General features: G+C 48.1%; 3 protein-coding genes across 3 annotated transcripts in view; 1 reads left to right on the top strand and 2 right to left on the bottom strand.

Annotated features, from left to right (window-relative positions):
- Window positions 1–177, bottom strand: part of TDRD5 (tudor domain containing 5) — a 30,451-nt gene extending 30,274 nt beyond the window's left edge. Inside the window, exon 1 of the mRNA XM_085300995.1 lies at window positions 166–177. The gene's annotated coding sequence lies outside the window, so the exon portion shown is untranslated. The remainder of the gene's footprint in view (window positions 1–165) is intronic.
- Window positions 178–1,462: 1,285 nt separating this feature from the next.
- On the top strand, window positions 1,463–8,486 carry NPHS2 (NPHS2 stomatin family member, podocin). Its single transcript, XM_085300815.1, has 8 exons — window positions 1,463–1,759; window positions 3,011–3,114; window positions 4,111–4,183; window positions 4,496–4,578; window positions 5,542–5,745; window positions 6,458–6,513; window positions 7,360–7,438; window positions 8,181–8,486. The coding sequence occupies exons 1-8, from the start codon at window positions 1,483–1,485 to the stop codon at window positions 8,457–8,459; spliced, it is 1,155 nt and encodes a 384-aa protein (XP_085156941.1). The 5' UTR covers window positions 1,463–1,482; the 3' UTR covers window positions 8,460–8,486.
- Window positions 8,487–11,913: 3,427 nt separating this feature from the next.
- Window positions 11,914–21,188, bottom strand: part of AXDND1 (axonemal dynein light chain domain containing 1) — a 29,232-nt gene continuing 19,957 nt past the window's right edge. The window contains exons 15-22 of the mRNA XM_085300994.1: window positions 18,315–18,517; window positions 17,490–17,586; window positions 16,294–16,404; window positions 15,970–16,080; window positions 15,672–15,803; window positions 14,289–14,380; window positions 13,298–13,437; window positions 11,914–12,582 (exon numbers count right to left, since the gene is read on the bottom strand). Of these exons, the coding sequence (XP_085157120.1) occupies window positions 12,473–12,582; window positions 13,298–13,437; window positions 14,289–14,380; window positions 15,672–15,803; window positions 15,970–16,080; window positions 16,294–16,404; window positions 17,490–17,586; window positions 18,315–18,517 (996 nt within the window). The 3' untranslated portion in view covers window positions 11,914–12,472. The remainder of the gene's footprint in view (window positions 12,583–13,297; window positions 13,438–14,288; window positions 14,381–15,671; window positions 15,804–15,969; window positions 16,081–16,293; window positions 16,405–17,489; window positions 17,587–18,314; window positions 18,518–21,188) is intronic.

Genomic DNA, 21,188 nt, shown 5'->3' with positions numbered 1-21,188 from the left:
GCTCCAGCCCCGGCCGCGGCCCCGGCCCCGCGAGCCCTCCAGGACAGCCCAAGGGGAACCCACGCCTCGGCGTGGTCAAGAATACGCTTGTATTTTTCATCCCATCCTGGGGCGGGGAGGGGGGAAGTGCACGGCAGGGTGGATGCTGCCTGGCTGAAATCAAACCTGGGAAATTGTTCTGTTGCTGCTAAAAATCCGACTTGTGCTTTCAGTGGATGGAAACTGTGTCTTTCTGTCCCACGCTGGCCCAGCGTTAACATGAAAAAGGCGCACACGTTAAAGGTCTCCGAAGCACTGAAAGCAAGTACAGACGCTGTATGAATTCATTAATTGTGCCCTATTTCCCCACAATTTTTCTCCTCTTCCATCAGCCCTATTCATTCGTTGCTTCCCCGGTGACCCACTAGCAAGGCACGAAGGAGCGCAGAAAGCAGTGAACCAGTGCTCCTGCCCACCCTGCATCTAATATCCTGACTCTAGGCAGGCCAAAGGTCTCCAATAAAACAGGAATCCAAGAGAAAACAAGGCCGGCATCTCCCCTCTCCCGCTCCTCCGCGCCGTCGGTCTCCCTGCTGGGAAGCCCCACGCTCAGCTCATTAAAAGGGACGTCAGCGCTCCTGCATTTGAGCCACGTCCTGCTCCTACGCCTTGACATCTGCCTTGCACCAAAACCTCGTCCTCAACTGCAGCCTGACGAAGCCAAAATGCCTGTTACCTCCCCTCTCCCCAGAGAAGACAGGACCCACGTTTCCACAGATGTCCCCACGGTCGGTGCCGTACGGCAGCCTTTTCCTGAAGGAGCTGAAAACTCGGCTCTTCGTGGAGCCCTCGCAGAGGTTGACGCAGCAGCAGCCGGTATCAGTGTCTGCACGGCCCCTCTCCTGCTGTGGAGTTTGCCACCAACATCCCTCGTTCTGCTGGCCAAAGGGCTTGTAGGGAGCAGAGCCAGCGTGAGGTGCTGCTCACCCAGCCGTTCTCAGCAACGCCCTCTCCCAACATTGCTGAGTTAGAAATTGGTCTCGCTAGCACAGGCTTTTTACCCTGATCTTAAGTGGGCTGGGTCATTCTCACCCTTGAGGTCTTCTGAGCCAACTGCCTGACAGTTATTTTCAAGTTGCTTTTCAACAGCTTTGCAGAAACCATCTAATAAAAATAATCTGAGTGCTTTTGATAGTATTTTTTTTTCCAAAGCCAGGAAGATACATGAAGAACATCGACCTGGAGTCCACTCTGTGCRGGTCTAACCTTCCTTCCCATCTCCCCAGCAGCGTGCAATGAGAGCAGAGCAGCTGGGAAACAGCTTGCTCACGTCACTGCCTGCTACRTCTGACAAGCCTATGTTAAACTTGGAACAGGCCTCCCACATCTGACGCCTCCCTTTCTCTCCTCCCCTGCCCAGTTTTCCTGCCTGCAGTAATAAATTCAAGCACAAATTCACCTACTGCCACAGGCAGCTGCATTCTCCTCAGCTCAGAGAATCAGATGAAGATGGATAAGAGGTCCCGTAGCTCCTCCAGAGAGTCTCACAGGAGAAACAGGGAGTCCCCAGCTACGCAGAGCAGATGGGAGAAGAGGGAGAGCAACAGAGAAGCCAGCAAGGGAAGGGGAGACGTAAAGCAAGAGAAAGCAAAGGAGATCAAGAGCACCACAGGGGCGGATGGTAAGGTGCACACATCCACAGTGGTGGACGTGGATGACGTGATATCTGATGAAGAAATGGAGGCGTTGGCATTGCTGGACAGTGAGCGGCAAGAGGAAGGTATGATTCATAGAAGGGTTGAAAAGCTATGGGCTTTTGGACCCTGCGTACGTCACTTGTGACTGCTCTCTGCATGGTGAGTGCCTTCACACCCACCTTGCACAGACATGTAGTTTTTCTGGGAGATTCAACCCTCCCAGCCAGCTTCTGCAATCAGTATGGGTGGATCAGTGCTCTCTAGCAAAGCAACAAACTTTACAACAAGCAGTAACATCCTCAGCATCCTCTGTGCTTCGGCTCACTGCTCTCTAGCTGCATCTGTTGTCTGCTCTCATCTCCTTTCTGCTTGCCCTCTCTTAGGTGGAAGGAGTTAGCCTTAGGAGTACAGCACTAATAACTGCACCACAGGGATGTGCTTGAGGCTCATACTCAGTGCTCCCCTTCTGGTAACACTCGAGAGCAGCTCTCATCCGGGCCATGTGTTGACCAGACTTCTGGCCTGCTGCAATAGGATGGAGCATTGCTGGAACATTAAAGGTTGAGGCAGCATCCTTGCAGTCCTAGCAGAAGGAACCAAGGCTGAGACATGCAGGGCCACCCTCTTGTCTGAGAGTCATCTGACAGGGGAAGCCTCCAGGCCAGGCAGAAGTCATTTCCATTTAAAGCTGAGATAACCTGAGATCATTTCTGTGGCTTGGGCCTGCTCACCCGAGCAAAGGGTAAAGGCCAGTTCTGGGGGACAGGGCTGTCTTTTGACTCAATCTGCATCACAAGTCCTTTGGCAGATGGCTGGGCCTCCTTGGCCCCTAAATCACCACAGGCTTGTCAGATGTGTGTTACAGGAGCCAGCATCACTTTTCCTCTCCCGTATCAGCCACTTYGCTGCCCTAGAGTTGAATGAAGGTTTTAGCTTGCTCCTATCTCCCTGGTAGTCACTTTGTCTTTCAGATAAGCTTCTAGGGTCCCAACCCAGCCAACAGGTTGCCCATTTGAAGCCCTTACATACTACTTAGCTGCCTCAGGTCTTCAAACCGAAGGCTCTAGTAAAGGCGTTATGTAGAAGCATAGAGACCCAAGCTCAATTTTTGCCAGCCAAGTAGAGGCAGAATATATCAGTCTGTCCTGGCAATGCCTAGCCACGTGGGGCAGGAGCTATTCTTTAACATAGCTCGAGAGAGAGTCAATGGTTCACACATGCACCAGGTCTTGGGAAACATCAATATAGAGGCTGATTTATGCAGGCAAGTCTCAGCACATCAGTTCCTTGGGAGCAGACCCCTCCTAACACAGTCATGTTGGATTTCTCCCTAGGTATAAAGTCTCCAGGTCTAGGCATCTGTGAATGGCTTCTGACCATCTTGTCTTTCCTGTTCATCATAATGACCTTCCCCATTTCTGTCTGGTTCTGCATGAAGGTGAGAATGGTCATGGGGCCTCTCCGTGTTTAGCATTTGATGTCTGAGGTGGGTGTAACCCACTGATTCAGCATGTGTGGGACACCATCATAAAGCTTTGTTGGTCTACAGCCTTCTTATTTGCACTTCATCAGCTCATCATTAATTTTGTCTTATTCTTTATCATATATTACTGCARCAGATGGGCTTCACAGGGGGGTCCAAACATTGCCTGCCTAATACTTCTGTTGTCACATCAGCAGAGGGAGCATATGTTCCTCCTTCTTAAAATTAGTTATGGRGGTAACATTTCTGTTCACTTTTAAACATAACCTTCAGCCTACCCAGCCAGGAGATGGCTGCATTACAACAACAGAATGAATAGATTTTGCAATGTACAGTTTTTAAATCATTTTAAGGTAAAACAAATCTGTAAATGTATGAAATTTAGTCTAATATGTCAATCTGATGTTCATAGTTGATTTTTCCCCTACCTCCTGTTCTCCCAGAGGTTTATAACACGGCTCAGAGTAGGCACATTTCAGTTTCCATTCCTCAGGAAGTTCAGCATGCATCTTGTTCTCAAAAAGAGCATCACTACTGTGGCGCAGATCTTACACACGTATGTGAACGCACACACAGACATGCACATGTAGTTTCTTTGGAGGCAAATAACCAAGGTGAAACATTTAAGCTTAGGGTGTTCAAGTTTGGCCAAACAATAAGGAAGCAGAGCGCTGGCCTCATCCTGGGAAACTCCGGGCAGAACCAACATGGGCTGCTCTCACCCAGCCACAGGCCGTCACAGGGCTGCTATTCTTGTGCCTTTCATGCACAAGCCAACTGGTAGTTCTAGACTAGGTTCTCTGCTGGGGTAAAGGACTCTTAGTGACAGGTGAATCCAATAGTTCACATCTGCTGAAATCCTCCTGTTGCAGGGCTTTGCAGCCCCTTTCTTTCCTCTGGCCCTAGCCCTTCCCTCCAGCCTAGTCTCGCTCTTTTTTTTTCCCCCGGCAGGTAGTGCGGGAGTATGAGAGAGCCATTGTTTTCCGACTTGGTCATCTCCTTCCTGGCAGAGCCAGAGGGCCTGGTAAGATCTTCCTTCAGCTCCCCACAGCTGTCCCTCCTCTTCTCCRTGCTCTCCCAAAGCTCACATGCTAGTACCTTTTTACCTCTGCAACAGGCCCAACCAGACAGGAGATGATAGAACCATCAGCTTCTGATGAAGGAGTCTATACTGAAGTCCATGCTTTCCTTACTGAAGTAGTCCCAGATTTTGAGCCCATATATTGCTATTTCTTTCTAGTTCTTCATGCTAATCCCTCTCCTGGTCCTCAGAGCAGGAAAGGAAATTTCTGTGGTTCTGATGCTAACCAGCTGCCTCTTTCTCTTCCCCCCACAGGCCTTTTCTTCTTCCTTCCCTGTTTGGACACATATCACAAGGTAGACCTCCGTGTCAAAACCCTAGAGATCCCCTTCCACCAGGTATGGTTCTCCACCCTGTATGTTCACTCTCGAGTCTCTCTGTAGCATTACACCTCTCTGGGACYGGTCAGGCCTGCCTGAGTTCAGCACTGATTTGGTCCTGCTGTTAAGAAAGCAGCATATAATTAATACAACRATTCTTGTTCCACGTCACAAAGTACCAATCTATTGGCCATAAAATACTATGCAGCACTGCCATTTCTTTTCTATGAGAAGTCCCTATCTCCCTAGTCTTAACTTTCCAGCCTTCACGGTTGCATAGAAAAGCTTGAAAAAAAAAAATCTCAGAGTAACCGTAATGCCTCAGAAAATGGAAGGCAAAAATATACCAACCATAGTATTTTTCTTTTATTGTAAAACTACTGGTAAAGTCCTGTTCAATTTGAAATGCTTTAATGATAACATACAGCAAAAAGAGGAGGTGGTTCGGCTACAGATACAGGACTAGGTTTTTACCTACCACACTGAAGAATCCGTGCAGAGATGTCAGGAGCACAGACTGTAAGATCTTACAAGGATGTCCCTTAAGAGAGGAGCTGCTGCTCCTGTTAAGGCTGGGAAGAAGGAGGGGCTGAACCCTCCCTACTAACCYAGGAATCTGTAGCCTCCCTAGCCACGGTTACGCAGGACAAACATGTAATATCGCCTCTTGTTTTGGGACCTGTTGCCTGTGCTGCTTCATTGCCAGCAGCACTGTCTTAATCTGGCAGCAAACCCAGGCTCACCTTTGTGGTATGAAGCAGGTCTTTCTGGACRCTCTACTCAGTAACACTGAGCAAGGCTCTGTGCACAGACTGCAGGACACAGCCTGTGTGCTCAGAACAGGAATGGACCAGACAGCAATGGGCAGGAAAACGTGGCCGAGGATGGTTGGTGGCTTGCACAGGGTCCCACAGCTACCTTAGAGGATCTACCTTAGAATTGTCAGAACCAGCTCCATCTCCCTTAATGTCTTCCGCTTAGGTGGTGACCAAAGACATGGTTACCTTGGAGATAGATGCTGTCTGCTACTACCGGCTGGAGAACGCCTCTCTTCTCCTCACCACCCTGACCAGCATCTCCAGTGCCATCCAGCTGCTGGTGCAGACTACCACAAAGCGCCTCCTAGCGCACCGAGCCTTCTCTGAACTCCTACTGGAGAGGAAGAGTATCAGCCAGGAGATAAAGGTGCTTCCACAGGGAGAGAGTGGGCAGAACAAGGAGTGAATTGAGGCTCCACAGAGAGGCTTGGAGGGTGATCAGCCCCACAGAATCACATACACAGGGTTGAAAAGGGTGCAATAACAACACATAGTCCTTCACAGAAAAATGGGATGTGTATTTTAAACTCAGATCACTTTAGGGGAAGAATCTACAGTGTGGCCACTAAAGGCAGCCACAGGGAGTAGTAAATGGTGTGGTGTGAGGAGATGAAGGAACATCTTAAAATAGCTTCACAAGTGCTTTGCAATAGCCCAGTTTCAGTACTTACCCAGAGAGGAGATTCTCACAGGAAATTTCTTCTGCAGCCTGACCAATTTGCCATAAATCCTGTGTATAAGGGATTTCTAGTAGCAGTTCTGTGGTGGCATAACACCTACACATATGAGGCCAGTCAGGAACTCAGTTTTCTGGGGAACTGAATTGGTTTCACACTCAAACCWGTATGGACAGGTTAAATCGTGTAAAACTTACGGGAGACACACGAATCAAAAGTGAAATGAGGGAGATAATTTTAGTTCTGAGCAGCCTCCTACAATAGCGCGCACAAACTGACAAAGCTACCCTAAAGTCTTGCTGTTAATTACCTTGAGTTAATGTCCCTGCGCTGCCTGACTCCCTGAGAGGGGCGTGGGCAAGGGCTAGTGTCCTTACACTCAGAAAATCCTCCTCTTTGCAGGTGGCCTTGGATGCCGTCACAGGCTGCTGGGGGATCAAGATGGAGAGAACAGAAATGTAGGTAGGAAGTGCCAGTAGAGGAGGCCTCCCTGGCTCTTTGCAATTACCTGTCTTGCTGTGGTCRCTGCTGCCTGCTCCTCTTCTGCCTTTCCTCTGGCCCTCTCCTGACAGGTTTTTCCTTGCCCCTTTCAGCCATTGCTTAGAGTAAAACTTTCACAARCAAAGATAGCACTTGCTCCTGTACTGACAGCCAGGGCAAGATCCTTAGCTAGGATCTCATTGCCATTTCACTACTGTTCCTGGCAGAGTTGTACCCACTTCTCGTGGCCCAGGAGTCAGAGCAGACACCAAACCTTCTGTTTCTCAGACTGGATCAAAGGCCTTGGGGTCTCAGCACTGGTTGGGATGGGCTTATTGCTCAGAAGCCCATGGAGAAGGGTGAGTCTCGCTCATCACACAGAGGGCCACAGAAGCAGGAGCCAAGTGAATTTGGGTCTAATAAATGACTAAGCAACTGTATGAACAGAAGAAAATTAATATGACCGTATCTTAAGAGTGGTCTCCCAGTGGATTCTCTGATGTCTCATAAAGGGTAAACATAGGCTTCAAGCATCAAAAATACAAGTAAGAGAGGTCTCATTGCTGTCTAGTGATTGTGAACACCAGGCTTCATTAGAAAAGCACGCTAGAAAAGAAGAATGAGGATGGAGGTAGAAAGCTAAAGCAAGAAAAAGGGGCATTCAGGGAGTTCAGAGCAAAGGACGTTAACCAACAGCTTTACAGAGACTGACTGAGGAGCCAGTTCTGAGCAGTCTAACCATACAGTYGGATCGACTACCCACAGCTGCCAGCAGAAGCCTAGCTTTGTGAAGCCCAGCTAATTCTTGTCTCTTACTCCCACAGCAACAACATTCAGCTACCTGCTGAAGTCCGCCAGTCCCTGGCTGTGGAAGCAGAGGCTCAGAGGCAGGCCAAAGTGCGGGTATGCCCATACTGAAGACCTCCCATCTCCTTGCAAAGCATTCCTCTTTCCTCTCCCACCTCCAGCTGAGGTTTCTGGAATAYGCCACATTAGGGTATAGCTCACGGCATACCCTTTTATCTATCTCCTTTTATTCCTGCCCAAGAGCTGTAAGGGGAGCTGCAATAGGAGGCTTGTCCAGCCCAGGGGAGTCTGCCTGGAAAGCCCAGATCTGGCCTCTGGCCTATGTGTAGGACTGAAAGACATGCAAGAAGTCTGGGATTATCTGCAGCCCACAATGCTTGTGGAGGTCTCTCTCTTCCTCAGTGCTGCTTCAGGAGGCTAGAGCAGGGCTCTCCCCTCTGTGCCTCCTCACCTTGCTGAGTGCAGGCTGGCCACCATCATTTGCACTGAGCTGCTCAACAGCCTGGATAAAATCCATGTCCAGCATCCCTCCCAGCCCAGCCTAGGTGGGCTGCCTTTTCCTGTSTTTTTGCAGCAGGAATCTGTCCAGCTGTGAGCCCTGATGGGCCTAATAGCACCTGAACTGCCTGTAGCATCAACAAAAACAAGACAGATGTGAGTTCCTAAACTTTTGGGGCATCGATACGTCTATCACATGCTGTGATCTTCAGAGAGCAGGGATGTTGCATTTGCACCAGTTCTAGGGAGATCACAGTGATAAYCTCTCTCTGTAATAAACAGTCCGTGTCTTCTTACACTCCAGCCTCACTGATGTCCTTTTTGTTCCCCTTCTTGGTAGGTGATTGCTGCTGAGGGGGAAAAGGCTGCTTCAGAGTCCTTGCGGATGGCAGCTGAGATTCTGTCTGGTGCCCCTGCTGCTGCTCAGCTCCGTTACCTCCATGCACTGCACTCTTTTGCTGCGGAGAAACCTGCTGCCTTCATCTTGCCCTTGCCTTTGGATCTCATGAACCTGGTCTCTTCAGCCACCCGCAGTCCCCTAGGAGTAAGCAGCCTCCTCAAGGAGGACACAAACCTCCCAGAAAGCCCAAAAGACAAGAAGGACTCACCCATGCTGTAAGARCTGCCCCAGAAACGGTTGCCGCAGTGCTGTAGTCAGTTCTGCCTAGAGAGGAGCAAGAAGGCTAGTCTACAGCCCACCAGCAGCGCGTGGGCCAGAGGCRGGAGGAAAGGCAGCCCAGGCCTGTAATATAAAGCGGATTGTACATGCAAAAAGTTTCTGCTTGCTTTGGAAAGGAAAAAAACATGGAGCACAAGGARCATGGGTGGGTGTGTGAGCAGGGGGGTCAAGGGAGGAGGGATGTCTTCACTTCCTTTCTTCTTTCACCTGGCCAGACACACCTCTGACACCACAGAGCTTTACTCCAGTGGTCTGATCCATCCTTCCTCATCRCATCAGCAGGAAGGACAGACTAGCCTTTATAACCTTAAAAGCCCTAAATCCCTAAACTCCCCTCCCAGCATGAGCTGCAGGGAATTAAAGTGCAGAAAGCCTGACACTGGGATCAAGAAGGCATGCACAGGCTGCCCCCCAGGAAAGACATCTTATCAGAGGCATTGGTTTCCTGTGGGTCTGTCCTTGTACTTGAACACTTCGGGTTTTCCTTCTGCACCCAAGGCTGTAAGTGGCTATTTTTTAAAGAAGGGCAGRTCTTAACAGCAGGGTGGTAAAACAATGCCAAAGTATGACTGGCTGGACTGCTTGGGCAGGAGCATGCGCCTCTTCACAGCCAGTCTCCAGGTGCAGTGCCCTGGGAAAGGGCAACTGCTCAGGTGGCATGGAAGGGATCCTTRCTCAAGTGCCTTTTCCCTCAGTGTGATGGCTGATTAGGAGTGAGAAGAGCCAGGCAGGCTAGGATAGGAGMCTGACAAACTGKAGCTGCTCCTGGGGAGGGCAACAGGAGCAGGCTCAGCCTGCAGGCAGGTTGGTGGGCACTGCTGGGCTGGTTTCCTTACAGCTTCACTGCTTGCCTGGTGGCCCTGGAGGCAGTCCTGGATGCCAGATTTCGGTTACCATCTACACACACACACAACTAAGATGTTTAACCTCTAGTACTAAACTAGGTAGAGAGAAGGAAGAAGGAAAATGAGGAAAGAGCAGCATTTTATGGCTTGGTACTTGCTAGCAAGGCACACCAGCTGTGCTGCTGCTTCCTTCCGCTGGGTGGTGAGCAAGGACAAGATCTAAGCTTGTAGGTGGCTGCTTCCAGCAGTAGTGTATGTCCAAAAAGAGAGATGATCTGCTTGGCCAGGTCCCACTGAGCTGACAAGGAGAATCCAGCACCACACTGGARAAGCTAGCTATCTGCCTTGAGAAGAATAATTCTTTTACAGACTCCAGCTACCTTGTGCAGCCCTATAGACAGGGCAGAATCAGAAAAAGACCTCAAAACTCCTATAAAATCCTTGCTTTGTTGCCCYTGGCAAAGATACGGAGCACAAAGGAAATCCCAATACTCACTTTCTTTCATCTTGGTGTCCTTCAGTGGATACACACTCTGCCTCTGCCCTTTTACAAGACCTGCAGTATCTCCCCAAGCTTTGAAGCAGCCCCCCACCCCAACATCAAGTGTTCTGGTGCTGGAGGCAAGCAGTGACCTATAGAGGCTGAACTAGAAAGCACTTTTGGGCTCTTCTCTAACTGCCCATATAATAGTTTGCCACCATGACAGGCCCTAGCAGGGATATCCTGGCCTATCACTTATTTTTGTGCTTCCACTAGTTTTTTTCAATCCCTCCTCAGCTGCTAGTAATGCTCCATGAGCAAGGCCCATGTTATTGGTACTAATTCCTTTAAATGCAATTGTATCATAAGGAGGGACTGCAGATACTTCTTTAATACAGTGAAGCACAAGAAGTCCACTTCTGCTACTACCAAGTGCTCTGTATTTAATCAGAGACTTCAGCTTCCTTGAGCTCCTTCCCAATATGCAGTGTTCCTATAACGTTCTCCACAAATATTTGTCAGCTTTCTTAAAGCAAAGGATACTCAGCAAAAAGTGGTAGGAAAGTGGAAAATTTCCACCTGTGAAATTACAAGTGATCACACAAGCATCTAAGCTCTGGATGTAAATTCCTGAGAGCATTTCACATACAGCTTGCTCTCTCACTGTAACTTCTCATGAGAGGACTGAGGCACGAATGTGGCCCCAGTTCCAAAATCCGTAATAGATCTCAGCAGTAAACTGGTCATGCAAAACTGGCTCTGGGGCATGTAACAGCTCTGTTGTCTTCCGCTGATGAACCTGAGCTGTATGGTTCTAATTATTTCTCACGCTGCTTGCATAGGTGCCTGTTTCCCAACCTAGAGCAGAAGGGTGTAAATACTGCACAGCATGAACTACAGCTGATCATTTCTCTGAGCACTTTAGCTAAATTTCTAACTCCATGTAAAATGATCCATCCACACCAAGGTTCTTTGGCAAATCGAGGAATAGAATAAAGCACAAAAAGAACAACTCTTAGCCTGAACAACAAATAAGACTGAGACACATGGTACTACATACACACACATTACCCTGTTTACAGTCATATCTGCAGAAGTCAGGGCATAATTACTGAGTCAAGCATTAAAACTTCTCAGCAATATTCAGTTATAAAAAAGGCAAATGCTAGCTAAGAGTATCATCAGTTCAAAAGAATGCACCTAGTTCCAGCAAGATCTTCTCTCTTTTAAGTACACATTGCTGGTGGAAACTTGTCATTTTACCTTTAGGAGATATTACCTTCAAAAACCTTGCAGCACGAAAACATAGTTTAAGAATGTATTTCGGGATTACTGGCATACGATGTTTACAAAATAGAATTTACTCCCAGGGAGTTGGTAGTGGCTGCCTGAGGCAAACGCAATTCATGACAGTTTTACTGCCTGCTCTTCCCTGCTGAGATTGGGTCAGACTGAGAAGAGCCATGCCAGATTCAGGCAGCTGCTGCTGGACTTCCAACACATTGCAACCCCACTGACTGCCTCAGGGCCTGGGCTCAGCAGAGGCAGAAGCCCAGGGCAACTGCCCTACCATGCAGTTTGGCCTATTCATGCTGCAGGACTCCTGCAGATGTGGAGCCAGGAGGCTCAAACCCTAAACTCGTAAGTCAGAGCAAGATGGAGCAGGTGTTTTAAATTTATCTCAATGCAGTGAGGGGGTGAAGTGGAATCATCTGAGGTCTGATCTTGTGACCTTGGCTGCTCTCCTGTGGCATCAAACTGAGAAAGGCCTTCAGGATCATGCRTAGCTTCAGGCTGCTTCATGCCTTCTGAAAGAAGGACAAAACTTTCAAAAGAAGATTCAGTTTGGGAAGAATCTGTACATTTCTGTACAATTTCTTCCTAACCAGTCAGCAGATAACTATACCATCTGAAAGCCCAGAGAATGAAGGAGGTACCCTCCTCAAATAAATAAAAGTTGTTGCTTTTTCATGTGTAAGTTAAAAACAAAAATAGGAAAGAAAATTAAAAGATTARAGTGATCAGAAATCTAGCCAGGAATTTGGTCAAGAAGGTGCAACTTGCATGACTTACAACCAGGCCACACTGGCACTGAGAAGAGGAAAAAAGAAAAACACTCAGTACAAGAGGAAAGAGGTGCAAATGACTTGCATGATTCAACATGGAGTGAGGCAGAACGAGATGGAGCAACAGAAGAACAGTGAATACATCAGGAGCCAAGCACAGGGCAAGGCAGGGCGTGGGTAGCACAGATGGGAGAGGTATGGGTAGGAAAAAGTTGAGGTAGTGATAGTATTACAGGAAGACAAGCCGCAAAGTCGTTTAGAGGTATGGGGGGAGTAGAGGATAAGCAGAGACAAGTAGAGAAGTGGCAGAACCAGCTGGAAGAACAGCATAAATGCAGAGTGAACTGAGTAGGAGGAACACTGCTGTTGTGCTTCTGTTTGCACATGTATGATGAGATCAGCAATTCTAGGGAGTGCTGAACCCACTAGTTGTACGACACAGGCACAGAGATGTTGCTGTAGTGGAGAAAGAAGTAAAGGCAATGAAACAGGGGGTGAGATGTTCTATAAATGGGCACTATAAATCGGCATTAAGAAACTTCCCTTGGGCATTGCTACTCTTTAATGTTTGGTTTTGCGGGGTTTCTTGGATCGGCCAGAGGTAGAAGCTTTGGGCGAAGTTTGAGCCCTTTGAGCCAGAGCTTCTGACACTTTTTCTTGAAAATTTTTTTCTGAAAGGAAAAAAAAAAGAATGAAGCCAGTAAAAATACAGAGTAATAATGTAATACACTGAGCACACTTAAATTGGCCTCCCTGCCCTGCTTTTATGTCAGAGATAAGCTACACTGCCTGTGCAAGCCAGGACTGTGCTGTGCCCAAGCTCTGTGCAGCAAACAGGGGAAGCTTTCTCAGAGCTCCTCWGGCTCCTGGTGCCTCTTTACACCTTCCTCTGCAGTGCAAAGGAGTACCCCCCACACACACYACTGGTGACAGGATAGGAAAGCTGGCACAACTCCGATGACAGGTCCCAAAGCTATCTACATGAAGATCTGTGGCCTTTGAGAGTGAAAGACCTGAAAAATAATTTCTTTTGTACCTGGGAATCAGTGTTCCTGAACAGAACATCTTTATTGTAACAGGGAGCACTTATTTACAAGAAAGATAAAGCCAGTTATAGTGCTGTCCTAGAAATAGCTTGCATCAGCACCAAACAAAATACCTTTCTCTCAGAAGCAGGCTGAGTCCAGCAGCTCCTGCTGCCTCTGGTCTAAAATCATCTCCCAGGGGAATGGTAAAAGCCTCCTTGTTTGGCATCTGACAACAAAACCCTASAATGTGCCTAGGAGGGGACTGTCCTGCACTGAATGGGAGATGAATGAAGTGGCTCAAAGWTTGCTTCTCTCTCTGAGACCCAGCAGAGGGTTCAAACCCATTGATTCTCCTGACCTTGCCCTTGTTTAGATGTTGCTTCTGGGACAGATTTATGCTCTTTCTCCAACTCCTGGATTCTCTCCAGAGCTTCTTCCAGCTTCTCTTCAAGACATTCTGATCTCTCCTCTGCATTCTGAGCACGGATCTCTGTTTCCCTGAAAYGCAGAGGCCAAGATAATGCTGAAACCTGAGTTTAAGCAGCTGCTAGCAGGATACCCCCCCCCCAAAAAAAATTTAGAAAATCTTTCAGTAGAACTGACTCTATAAAACACATCTAACATTTCAGAGAATGGCATTATTAAAAAGCCTATAGCAAACAGACTTCATTGCACAGCTATGTAATTCCTGAAAATTCAATTCATTTTAAAATTCAGTGTTTGCTAGCAAAGGGTGAAGTATTGGTCTTCATTGTACAAGGATAAATACAGAGTACAGTCTGTTAAGCAGGCTAATGGGGCAGGGATAACCTGGACAACGCAAAATCACAGATAAAGCAGATAGCACGAGGGAATGTAATGCAGATGTGCTCAAGCCTGCATAGGCATGGAAAAAGTTGTTATACTAGGCTCAGGACAAACCACGGTATGATTCTGCATGGAGCCACTTGGGTGCCTCTTCACTGTGTTCCCCACGCTTAGGCACAACATCACACTCACGCCTGCCCAGCTGCTGGGCACTGGCAGGCCCAGGAAGCACTCAGCTGCAATCACAGAGCACCCTGAAAGTGCTAACAAGACCTGACCAATTAAGACATCTTGCATGAAAGCATCCTGAATATCTCCRTTGATCCACAAAGCAAACAATTTGCAGACAGATAAGGGACAGCTCCAGTATTAAAAGAGGTCATATCTTCAGCTAACATAAATCACAATGAATGCCCAAGACAACGAGAAGGAAGCCATAATTAAGCTGGCAGAGATGGATGAAGTAGAATCTCAGAAACCAGAATAGCTACTTGCCTGGAATGAAACCCTGCCCATGCCTCCAGTAGAGCATCAGTACTCACAAGAGCCGCGCTTGCAGGTGCTCCACCATTGCCAGGGTCTCAAACTCTTTCTGAGAAAAGGAGGTTGACGACTTGGTGGCAGTCATCTCCCTCTGGTTGGGAAGAACAAAACCTTCCATAAGTGAGATGAAATGCACCGTTGGTGGTTTCATGCTACAGCACATGCCTGGTTTGGTGCTGGTGCACAGTCACTACACAGACAAAAGCTCAGTGTCAGCATAGCATGTAAATACAGGGGCTAGCAAGCATTTCATTTTGACTGGATCTGCTCGTATCCTGGCATTAAAAATAGACTTATATGCTTCTCTGCTTCAGACATGAATGTCTCACTGGCTAATCGTCCTCAACTGCCAGTGCATTCATTGGGCTTTTTTTTTTTTTTTCCTTGAGGTCAGAGATGGCTGCAGCCTAATCAGGAGTCGAGAAACCAAAAAGAGGTTCAGAGAACAGAAAGAGGCAGCTCCTCAAAGGGGCCAACAAGGCACAAGATAGTGTGCTTCATCTGAAGCAAGCAACCAGGACTTCTATGGAAATGTAACAAAAGGCTCCTATTCTAAGCTTTGGAGGATTAATTGTGATTTCCAGGGATTCATTTTTTTACAATAAATCAAGGTCCATAAAGAAAAACTCCTACGTCTGCCACTGTAACTCTGCTCTAGCCACCCACCTGTACAGTGTGAAGCATAGCACACACTCGGTTCCCTACCAGTACAGCATGCTTGAAGAGTGAGACCATCCCGTGACAGTTTGATCCACAACTCCTGTAGGTCATGGTCCCCCTCCAGATTACTAACCAGCTATGGAGTGGTTGCAAAAGGCCCCGTGACCCCTGGCTGGAGACTAACTTAAYCAAAAGCAGCCTTTAGCCTGGAGTCCTCTTCCAAAGAGTACCATTCCCAAAGATGTGGAGCAAACAGAGACCCAGTAGGCACAGCTGGCCAAAACAACCTGAACTTCTYGCTTATCTGTTGCTCTGGGACCTCCCTGAATCGCTGATCCCTCTTCAACTCCACTCCAACATGCTCAGTCATTTTATCATTTTCACCACCCCTGAAAGTGCTGCCAGCCCTCACCTGATCTCTGTTGGTAGTCCTGACCCAGACTACACACTCTGCTYATCATTGGTCCCATGGAAGCCCTGGGGCCATGGCACAGGGTGGTAATGCATGTGCCAGGGAGACCAACTGAGACTGTAACTGTTCCAGTGAATAATTTATAGTTATAAGAGAAGAATCAAAGAACACCAGCACCTTGCACTGCCCCAGCAGGGTTTGACACAAGCATTAAGCAGGATCTGCTGAAAGACATTGACTACGCAGCTCTACTCCAGCTCCAGATCTCTGCCTACAGGCTAAAAAACACTGTTGTGGTGGAGGTGCCTACCCCAGTGACTGAAATGATGTCTGACTTCAGGGACTTCAGGTGGATATTGAAGTCATGTCCTACATATCTGATCATGTCTGCAGTTGCTTCATCATCTTCAGTCAGGAAATCRGTGCCAGCCCCTGGCTGCTGCTGAGAGAGAAAATGAACAAGAGATAGGAGAAATAATATTAGCTCAGGGCAACTGTAATGCCTGCTTCATGCAGTATACAGCGAGCAATAACTAAAAAAGGTCCTCCTGGAAAGCAGCATGCTGCAGCTACTACAGTCATCTGCATAATAGCAATTTTCTCCTTACTTTCAGTGTTTCTTCCTCCATTATGGGTTTCTTATCACTGTTGATGTCCTCAGCTTCAAACCCTTCCTGAGACGAAGGAACAACAGTATCCTTAAGCTTCAGTTGCAATGCCTGTAAGGTACCATAAGGGTCTGGTTAATAGCACRCTCCCTTTGTCCATCCAGATAACCTAGGCAAAACTAACCATCTTTCACCTTCTCTTCCACACGCTAGCCTCTTCCCTCACCCCTAGCCCTGAAACTGGACTGTAGCTGCTTAAGAAAAATTTTTGAAACAGATCTTTAAACTGGTTCAACCTAGAATAGCAAAAGCAGTCTTATATACCTCTGACCCAAAGAGTTTTTTCAGTTCTTCTAAATTCAGAAAGGAGACTGGAGTGCCTTTGATCTCTGAAAGAATGAGACTACATGCTTGAATCCAATTCCAGCACTCAATCTGAGAAGACATAACAGAAAAAAAGGATAACAGAGTACAAAAAATATCTGTGATCGTATTCATTTGTTCAGTTAAACAACTTCATCATTCTGTGCTTATCTGTTCCAAGAACCAGCCTGGACTGTTGCATGCTCACCCTACAGAGGGCACATTTCTCCAAGCTTTTAGACATGGCATCTGCCACTGGCAAATCACTCACACCAACTCATCATTCAACAAGCTYTTCCTCAGGCCAGCCCTAAGGATGATCTGTCAGACCACTGCCCTACCTTTGGGGGGCGGAGGGGAAGAGAGAAATGAGTGTGAATCTCAAGTGTTAATTTTTTATTCACTAAGCTAATAYAGAACAATCATTGCAGAAAAAATATTTTCAGTTCTTGCAAAGGATCAACACTGCTTTAAGGAAAGTAAGGTATCTGTCCTGTACTCAACACAGCTTGGGTTTTGGAAAGGGTCTACATCTCACATCCCTAAAACATAGGCAAAGCTCAGCTAAGCCCTGGAGATGATTATGTAGCAATTACAGGAGGAAGATGGAAAATATATACTGTCATGATGCCCCAGGTGCTCCAGAACAAGACATTGTCATTAACGTATATTTGAGTAAGTTATCTCTCTACACATTGTACAGATGCAGTAATACGTAGAATAAGAAAGAGGCAAGTAGGTCAGCTGCCTGCACAAGGTTGTGTAAAGGTACATTGCATCGAGCACACCCAGGAACTCTTAAGTACCACTCAAGTCCAGACATACATGGCTCTGACAAGTTTTAAATCAGAGCTGAATCTCCTGCTATTCATATAATACATGTAACAAAAGAGCCCTTAAGTATGTACTGTGTAACACAGTAAGGAAAATAACAAAGCTCAATCCAAACTCATCAAAATTCTGGGCTCTCCAGAGCTGCAGAGTTAGTAGGAAACTTGGAGGACTGAGGGAATCCACAGGAGCAGTAGAGGGTTTCCTCCTTCTTGAAGCCATTGCATATATTTTTCTCTATCTTTCATAAATGCCTTCTCTACCTTTCAGAAATGCAGTCTGGCCTACCCCAGACCTGGACAGCAAGAAATGCAGGCYCCTACTACCTTGATCTTATTCAGCTCCTGCAACTCCAAGTCATCTTCTAAATCCATCTCCGACTGCTTCTTCCAAAGGATAGTGCTGACAATCTCCTGGCAGGAGCTGCAGAGATGCAGAATGCCATCAGCCCTGCAGCCATGCCCTCAGATGCTCTCTTCTCTTCAGTCAGGATCCTGCTGCTCTCACAGGACCCATGTGCTGTCTCCAGACCTTGGCGCAAGAGAAGTCTCAAGAAGAGCCATCCTTCCCCATCYTACTCGCATGGTGACCTCCCAGACAGCCTGTCTGTGCCTGTGCTGTACTAACCCATGGAGGACATGTGAGTGCTGCTCCTAAATAAGGCAGAAGCTGTGCTTCGGGGTCCTGAACTGCAAGTTCACTGCCTACACCGCCCTTGCGGCCTCCAGAGGTCATCCGCTGCAGCGTAGGCAAAGTCCTTGCAACCACCGACGCCAGCATGTTTTACAGCAGAGCTAGCAATAAACGAGGGACAGCCRCTCCCTTTAGATGTGCCCAACCTCAGCTACATCTTGTCTTTGCAAATGAAGTCATAACCCCGAGTCTGTAACATCATCACAGTCTCTAAGGATAGAAACACAGCGCTAGGCTGACATAGGCAGCAAGTCCTCTAGGCATTTTCACAGTAAGATTGCACATTTAGGACCTGGGAAAAGATTTAAGGAAAACCAGATTTGGAACCCATTTTTCATCCAACCTCTCTTGCTTTCCTGAAAATTGACGGGACCTTTCAACATGATGAATCTCTCACCACACCGCACATTTTCCCTAGAGAAAATCCCTTTGACGAAATTAAAAGCCTCCATTAATACCTGATTATATAGCTAGAGAGTCTGCTGATCTTGGCAACCAGCTCTTCAGCTTCTTCTTCCAGCTTATGAGCACTCAGAAATCTGAGCTCCTCTTCCATATCAGCATCCTGCCTTTGGGGACACTCATAGCACAAACTGTCCGGGACCAYGTATATCAGCAAATTTGCCAGCCATAGGGTCAGATTTCTGTGCAGTTCAGTCACCTGTACAAAATAAAGCAAATCTAAGTCAATTATAAATGACTGGTCTCACCAAGCGTTCAGAAGTCAGTAACATTTCACACACTTCAATGTCAAAACTAATTCCATTTGTAAACTAACCTAGGTAGGAGGGGGAAGGGGGAAGGGGGAGTGTCATAGAGACAGGGTAGACAACAAAACACAAGTTGGGCTGGGAGGCCTCCAACGGGTGCATGCAGCTGGGGATGTGCATTTGGGACATGGCTATGGGGGACCCCTGTACACCCTTCCTGGGAAACCTGCAGGCATGACCACCTCTTTGAAATGCACATACACCAACACAACAAGCAGGATTGCAACCCTGGACTTCTGGAGAGGGGACTTGTGGATCTTCAGAGACCTAACTGGTGGAATCTCATGGGGTTAAGGCCCTAAAAGGAAGGGAGGTCCATGAGAGCTGGCTAGTATTCAAGCATCACTTCCTCCAAGCTCAAGAGCAGTGCATCCCTATGAGTAAGAAGTGCAGCAAAAGGGGCAGGAGACCTGCATGGGTGAGCAAGGAGCTCTTGGTCAAATTCAGACGGAAGAAGAAAGTACACAGACTGTGGAAGAGGGGACAGGCTACGTGGGAGAATGATAGGAACGCAGCCAGAGTATGTAGAGATGCTGCAAGGAAGGTTAAGGCCCAGCTGGAGTTGAGTCTGGCAAGGGATGTCAAGGACAACAGGAAGGGCTCCTTCAAATACATCAGCAGCAAGAGGAGAACTAGGGAAAATGCGGGTCCTCTACTGGATGGGGTGGGGGCCCTGGTGACAAGGGATACAGAGAAGGCAGAATTACTGAATGCCGCCTTTGCTTCAGTCTTCTCTGCTGAGGGCAGCCCCCAGGAATCCTGCAGCCTGGACGTGAGGGAGAAAGTCCAGAGAAGSGAAGACTTTGCTTTGGTTGAGGAGGAAAGGATTAGAGACCTTCTGGGCAGGCTAGACAGCCACAAATGCATGGGCCCGGATGGGATGCACCCACGGGTACTGAGGGAGCTGGTGGATGTTGTTGCCAGGCCGCTCTCCATCATCGTTGAGAGGTCCTGGAGAACTGGAGAGGTGCCTGAGGACTGGAAGAAAGCCGGTGTCACTCCAGTCTGGAAGAAGGGCAAGAAGGAGGACCCAGGCAACTACAGGCCAGTCAGCCTCACCTCCATCCCTGGAAAGGTGATGGAACAGCTCCTTCCGGATGTCATCTCCAGACATATGGAGGAAAAGAAGGTGTTTGGGAGTAGCCAGCATGGATTCACCAAGGGGAAGTCCTGCTTAACCAATCTGATAGCCTTCTCTGATAGAGTGACTGGCTGGGTAGATGAGGGGAGAGCAGTGGATGTTGTGTCCCTTGACTTCAGCAAGGCTTTCGACACTGTCTCCCGCAACATCCTCCTAGAGAAGCTCAGGAAGTGTGGGTTAGACGAGTGGACAGTGAGGTGGATTGAGAACTGGCTGAAGGGCAGAGCTCAGAGGGTCATCATCAGTGGCGTGGAGTCTAGCTGGAGGCGTGTGGCTAGTGGTGTCCCCAAGGGCTTGGTACTGGGTCCCATCCTGTTCAACTATTTCATCAGTGACCTGGATGAGGGGATGGAGTGCCTTCTCAGCAAGTTTGCTGATGATCCCAAGCAGGGAGGAGGGGCTGACACACCTGAGGGCTGTGCTGCCATTCAGAGAGACCTGGACAGGCTGGAGAGCTGGGCAGAGAGGAACCTCCTGAGGTTCAACAAGGGCAAGTGCAGAGTCCTGCACCTAGGGAGAAATAACCCCAGGCACCAGGACAAGCTGGGGGCTGACCTGCTGGAGAGCAGCTCTGCAGACAAGGACCTGGGAGTGCTGGTGGATGATGAGTTGTGCCCAGCAATGTGCCCTCGTAGCCAAGAAAGCCAATGGCMTCGTGGGGTGCATTGGGAAGACTGTTGCCAGCAGGTATAGGAGGTGATCCTGCTGCCCTTCTGCTCAGCCCTGGTGAGGCCTCATCGAGTACTGTATCCAGTCCTGGGCTCCCCAGGACAAGAGAGACATGGAGCTACTGGAGAGAGTCCAGCGTAGGGCTACAACAATGATCAGAGGGCTGGAGCACCTGCCCTACGAGGAACGGCTGTGAGAGCTGGGCCTCTTCAGCCTGGGGAAGAGCAGACTGAGGGGGGATCTTATCAATGCGTATAAGTACCTGAAGGGAGGGTGTCAAGGGGATGGGGACAAACTCTTTTCAGTTGTCCTGTGTGACAGGACAAGAGGCAACGGGCAGAAACGGAAGCACAGGAAGTTCTGCCTGAACGTGAGGGGGAATTTCTTCACTATGAGAGTGATGGAGCACTGGAACAGGTTGCCCAGAGAGGTTGTGGAGTCTCCTTCTCYGGAGATCTTCAAGGCCTGCCTGGATGCAACCCTGTCTACCGTGCTCTGGGTGACCCTGCTGAGCAGGGAGGTTGGACTAGATGATCTCCAGAGGTCTCTTCCAACCTTTCTGATTCTATGGTTCTATGATTCTAAAGACAGAAACATTTACATTTACTGTATTTTCCTCCCATTTTCCTTCCCACTGCCAAAACTTGTTTTCCTACTAGGGATACAACCTTCTTTCAATTCTTCTTTAAGGTCATAAGCTGGTTATCAGCTACACAGCACTCTGTCCAGAATTCAGCTGCACGCCAAAAAAA

Source organism: Rhea americana, unplaced genomic scaffold (assembly GCF_003343005.1).
Source record: "Rhea americana isolate MKP2758 unplaced genomic scaffold, rheAme1 scaffold_17, whole genome shotgun sequence".
Classification (NCBI taxonomy): domain Eukaryota; kingdom Metazoa; phylum Chordata; class Aves; order Rheiformes; family Rheidae; genus Rhea; species Rhea americana.
Note: the sequence above shows the minus strand (reverse complement) of the source record. Positions and strands in the feature narration are given on the sequence as shown.

Excerpts from the sequence above, each read along its gene's own strand:
- NPHS2 (XM_085300815.1), top strand. The coding sequence starts at position 1,483 with ATGAAGATGGATAAGAGGTCCCGTAGCTCCTCCAGAGAGTCTCACAGG. Across the intron at positions 1,760-3,010 it reads CAGTGAGCGGCAAGAGGAAG|GTATAAAGTCTCCAGGTCTA; the intron begins GTATGATTCATA and ends ATTTCTCCCTAG. Across the intron at positions 7,439-8,180 it reads AGAGGCAGGCCAAAGTGCGG|GTGATTGCTGCTGAGGGGGA; the intron begins GTATGCCCATAC and ends CCTTCTTGGTAG.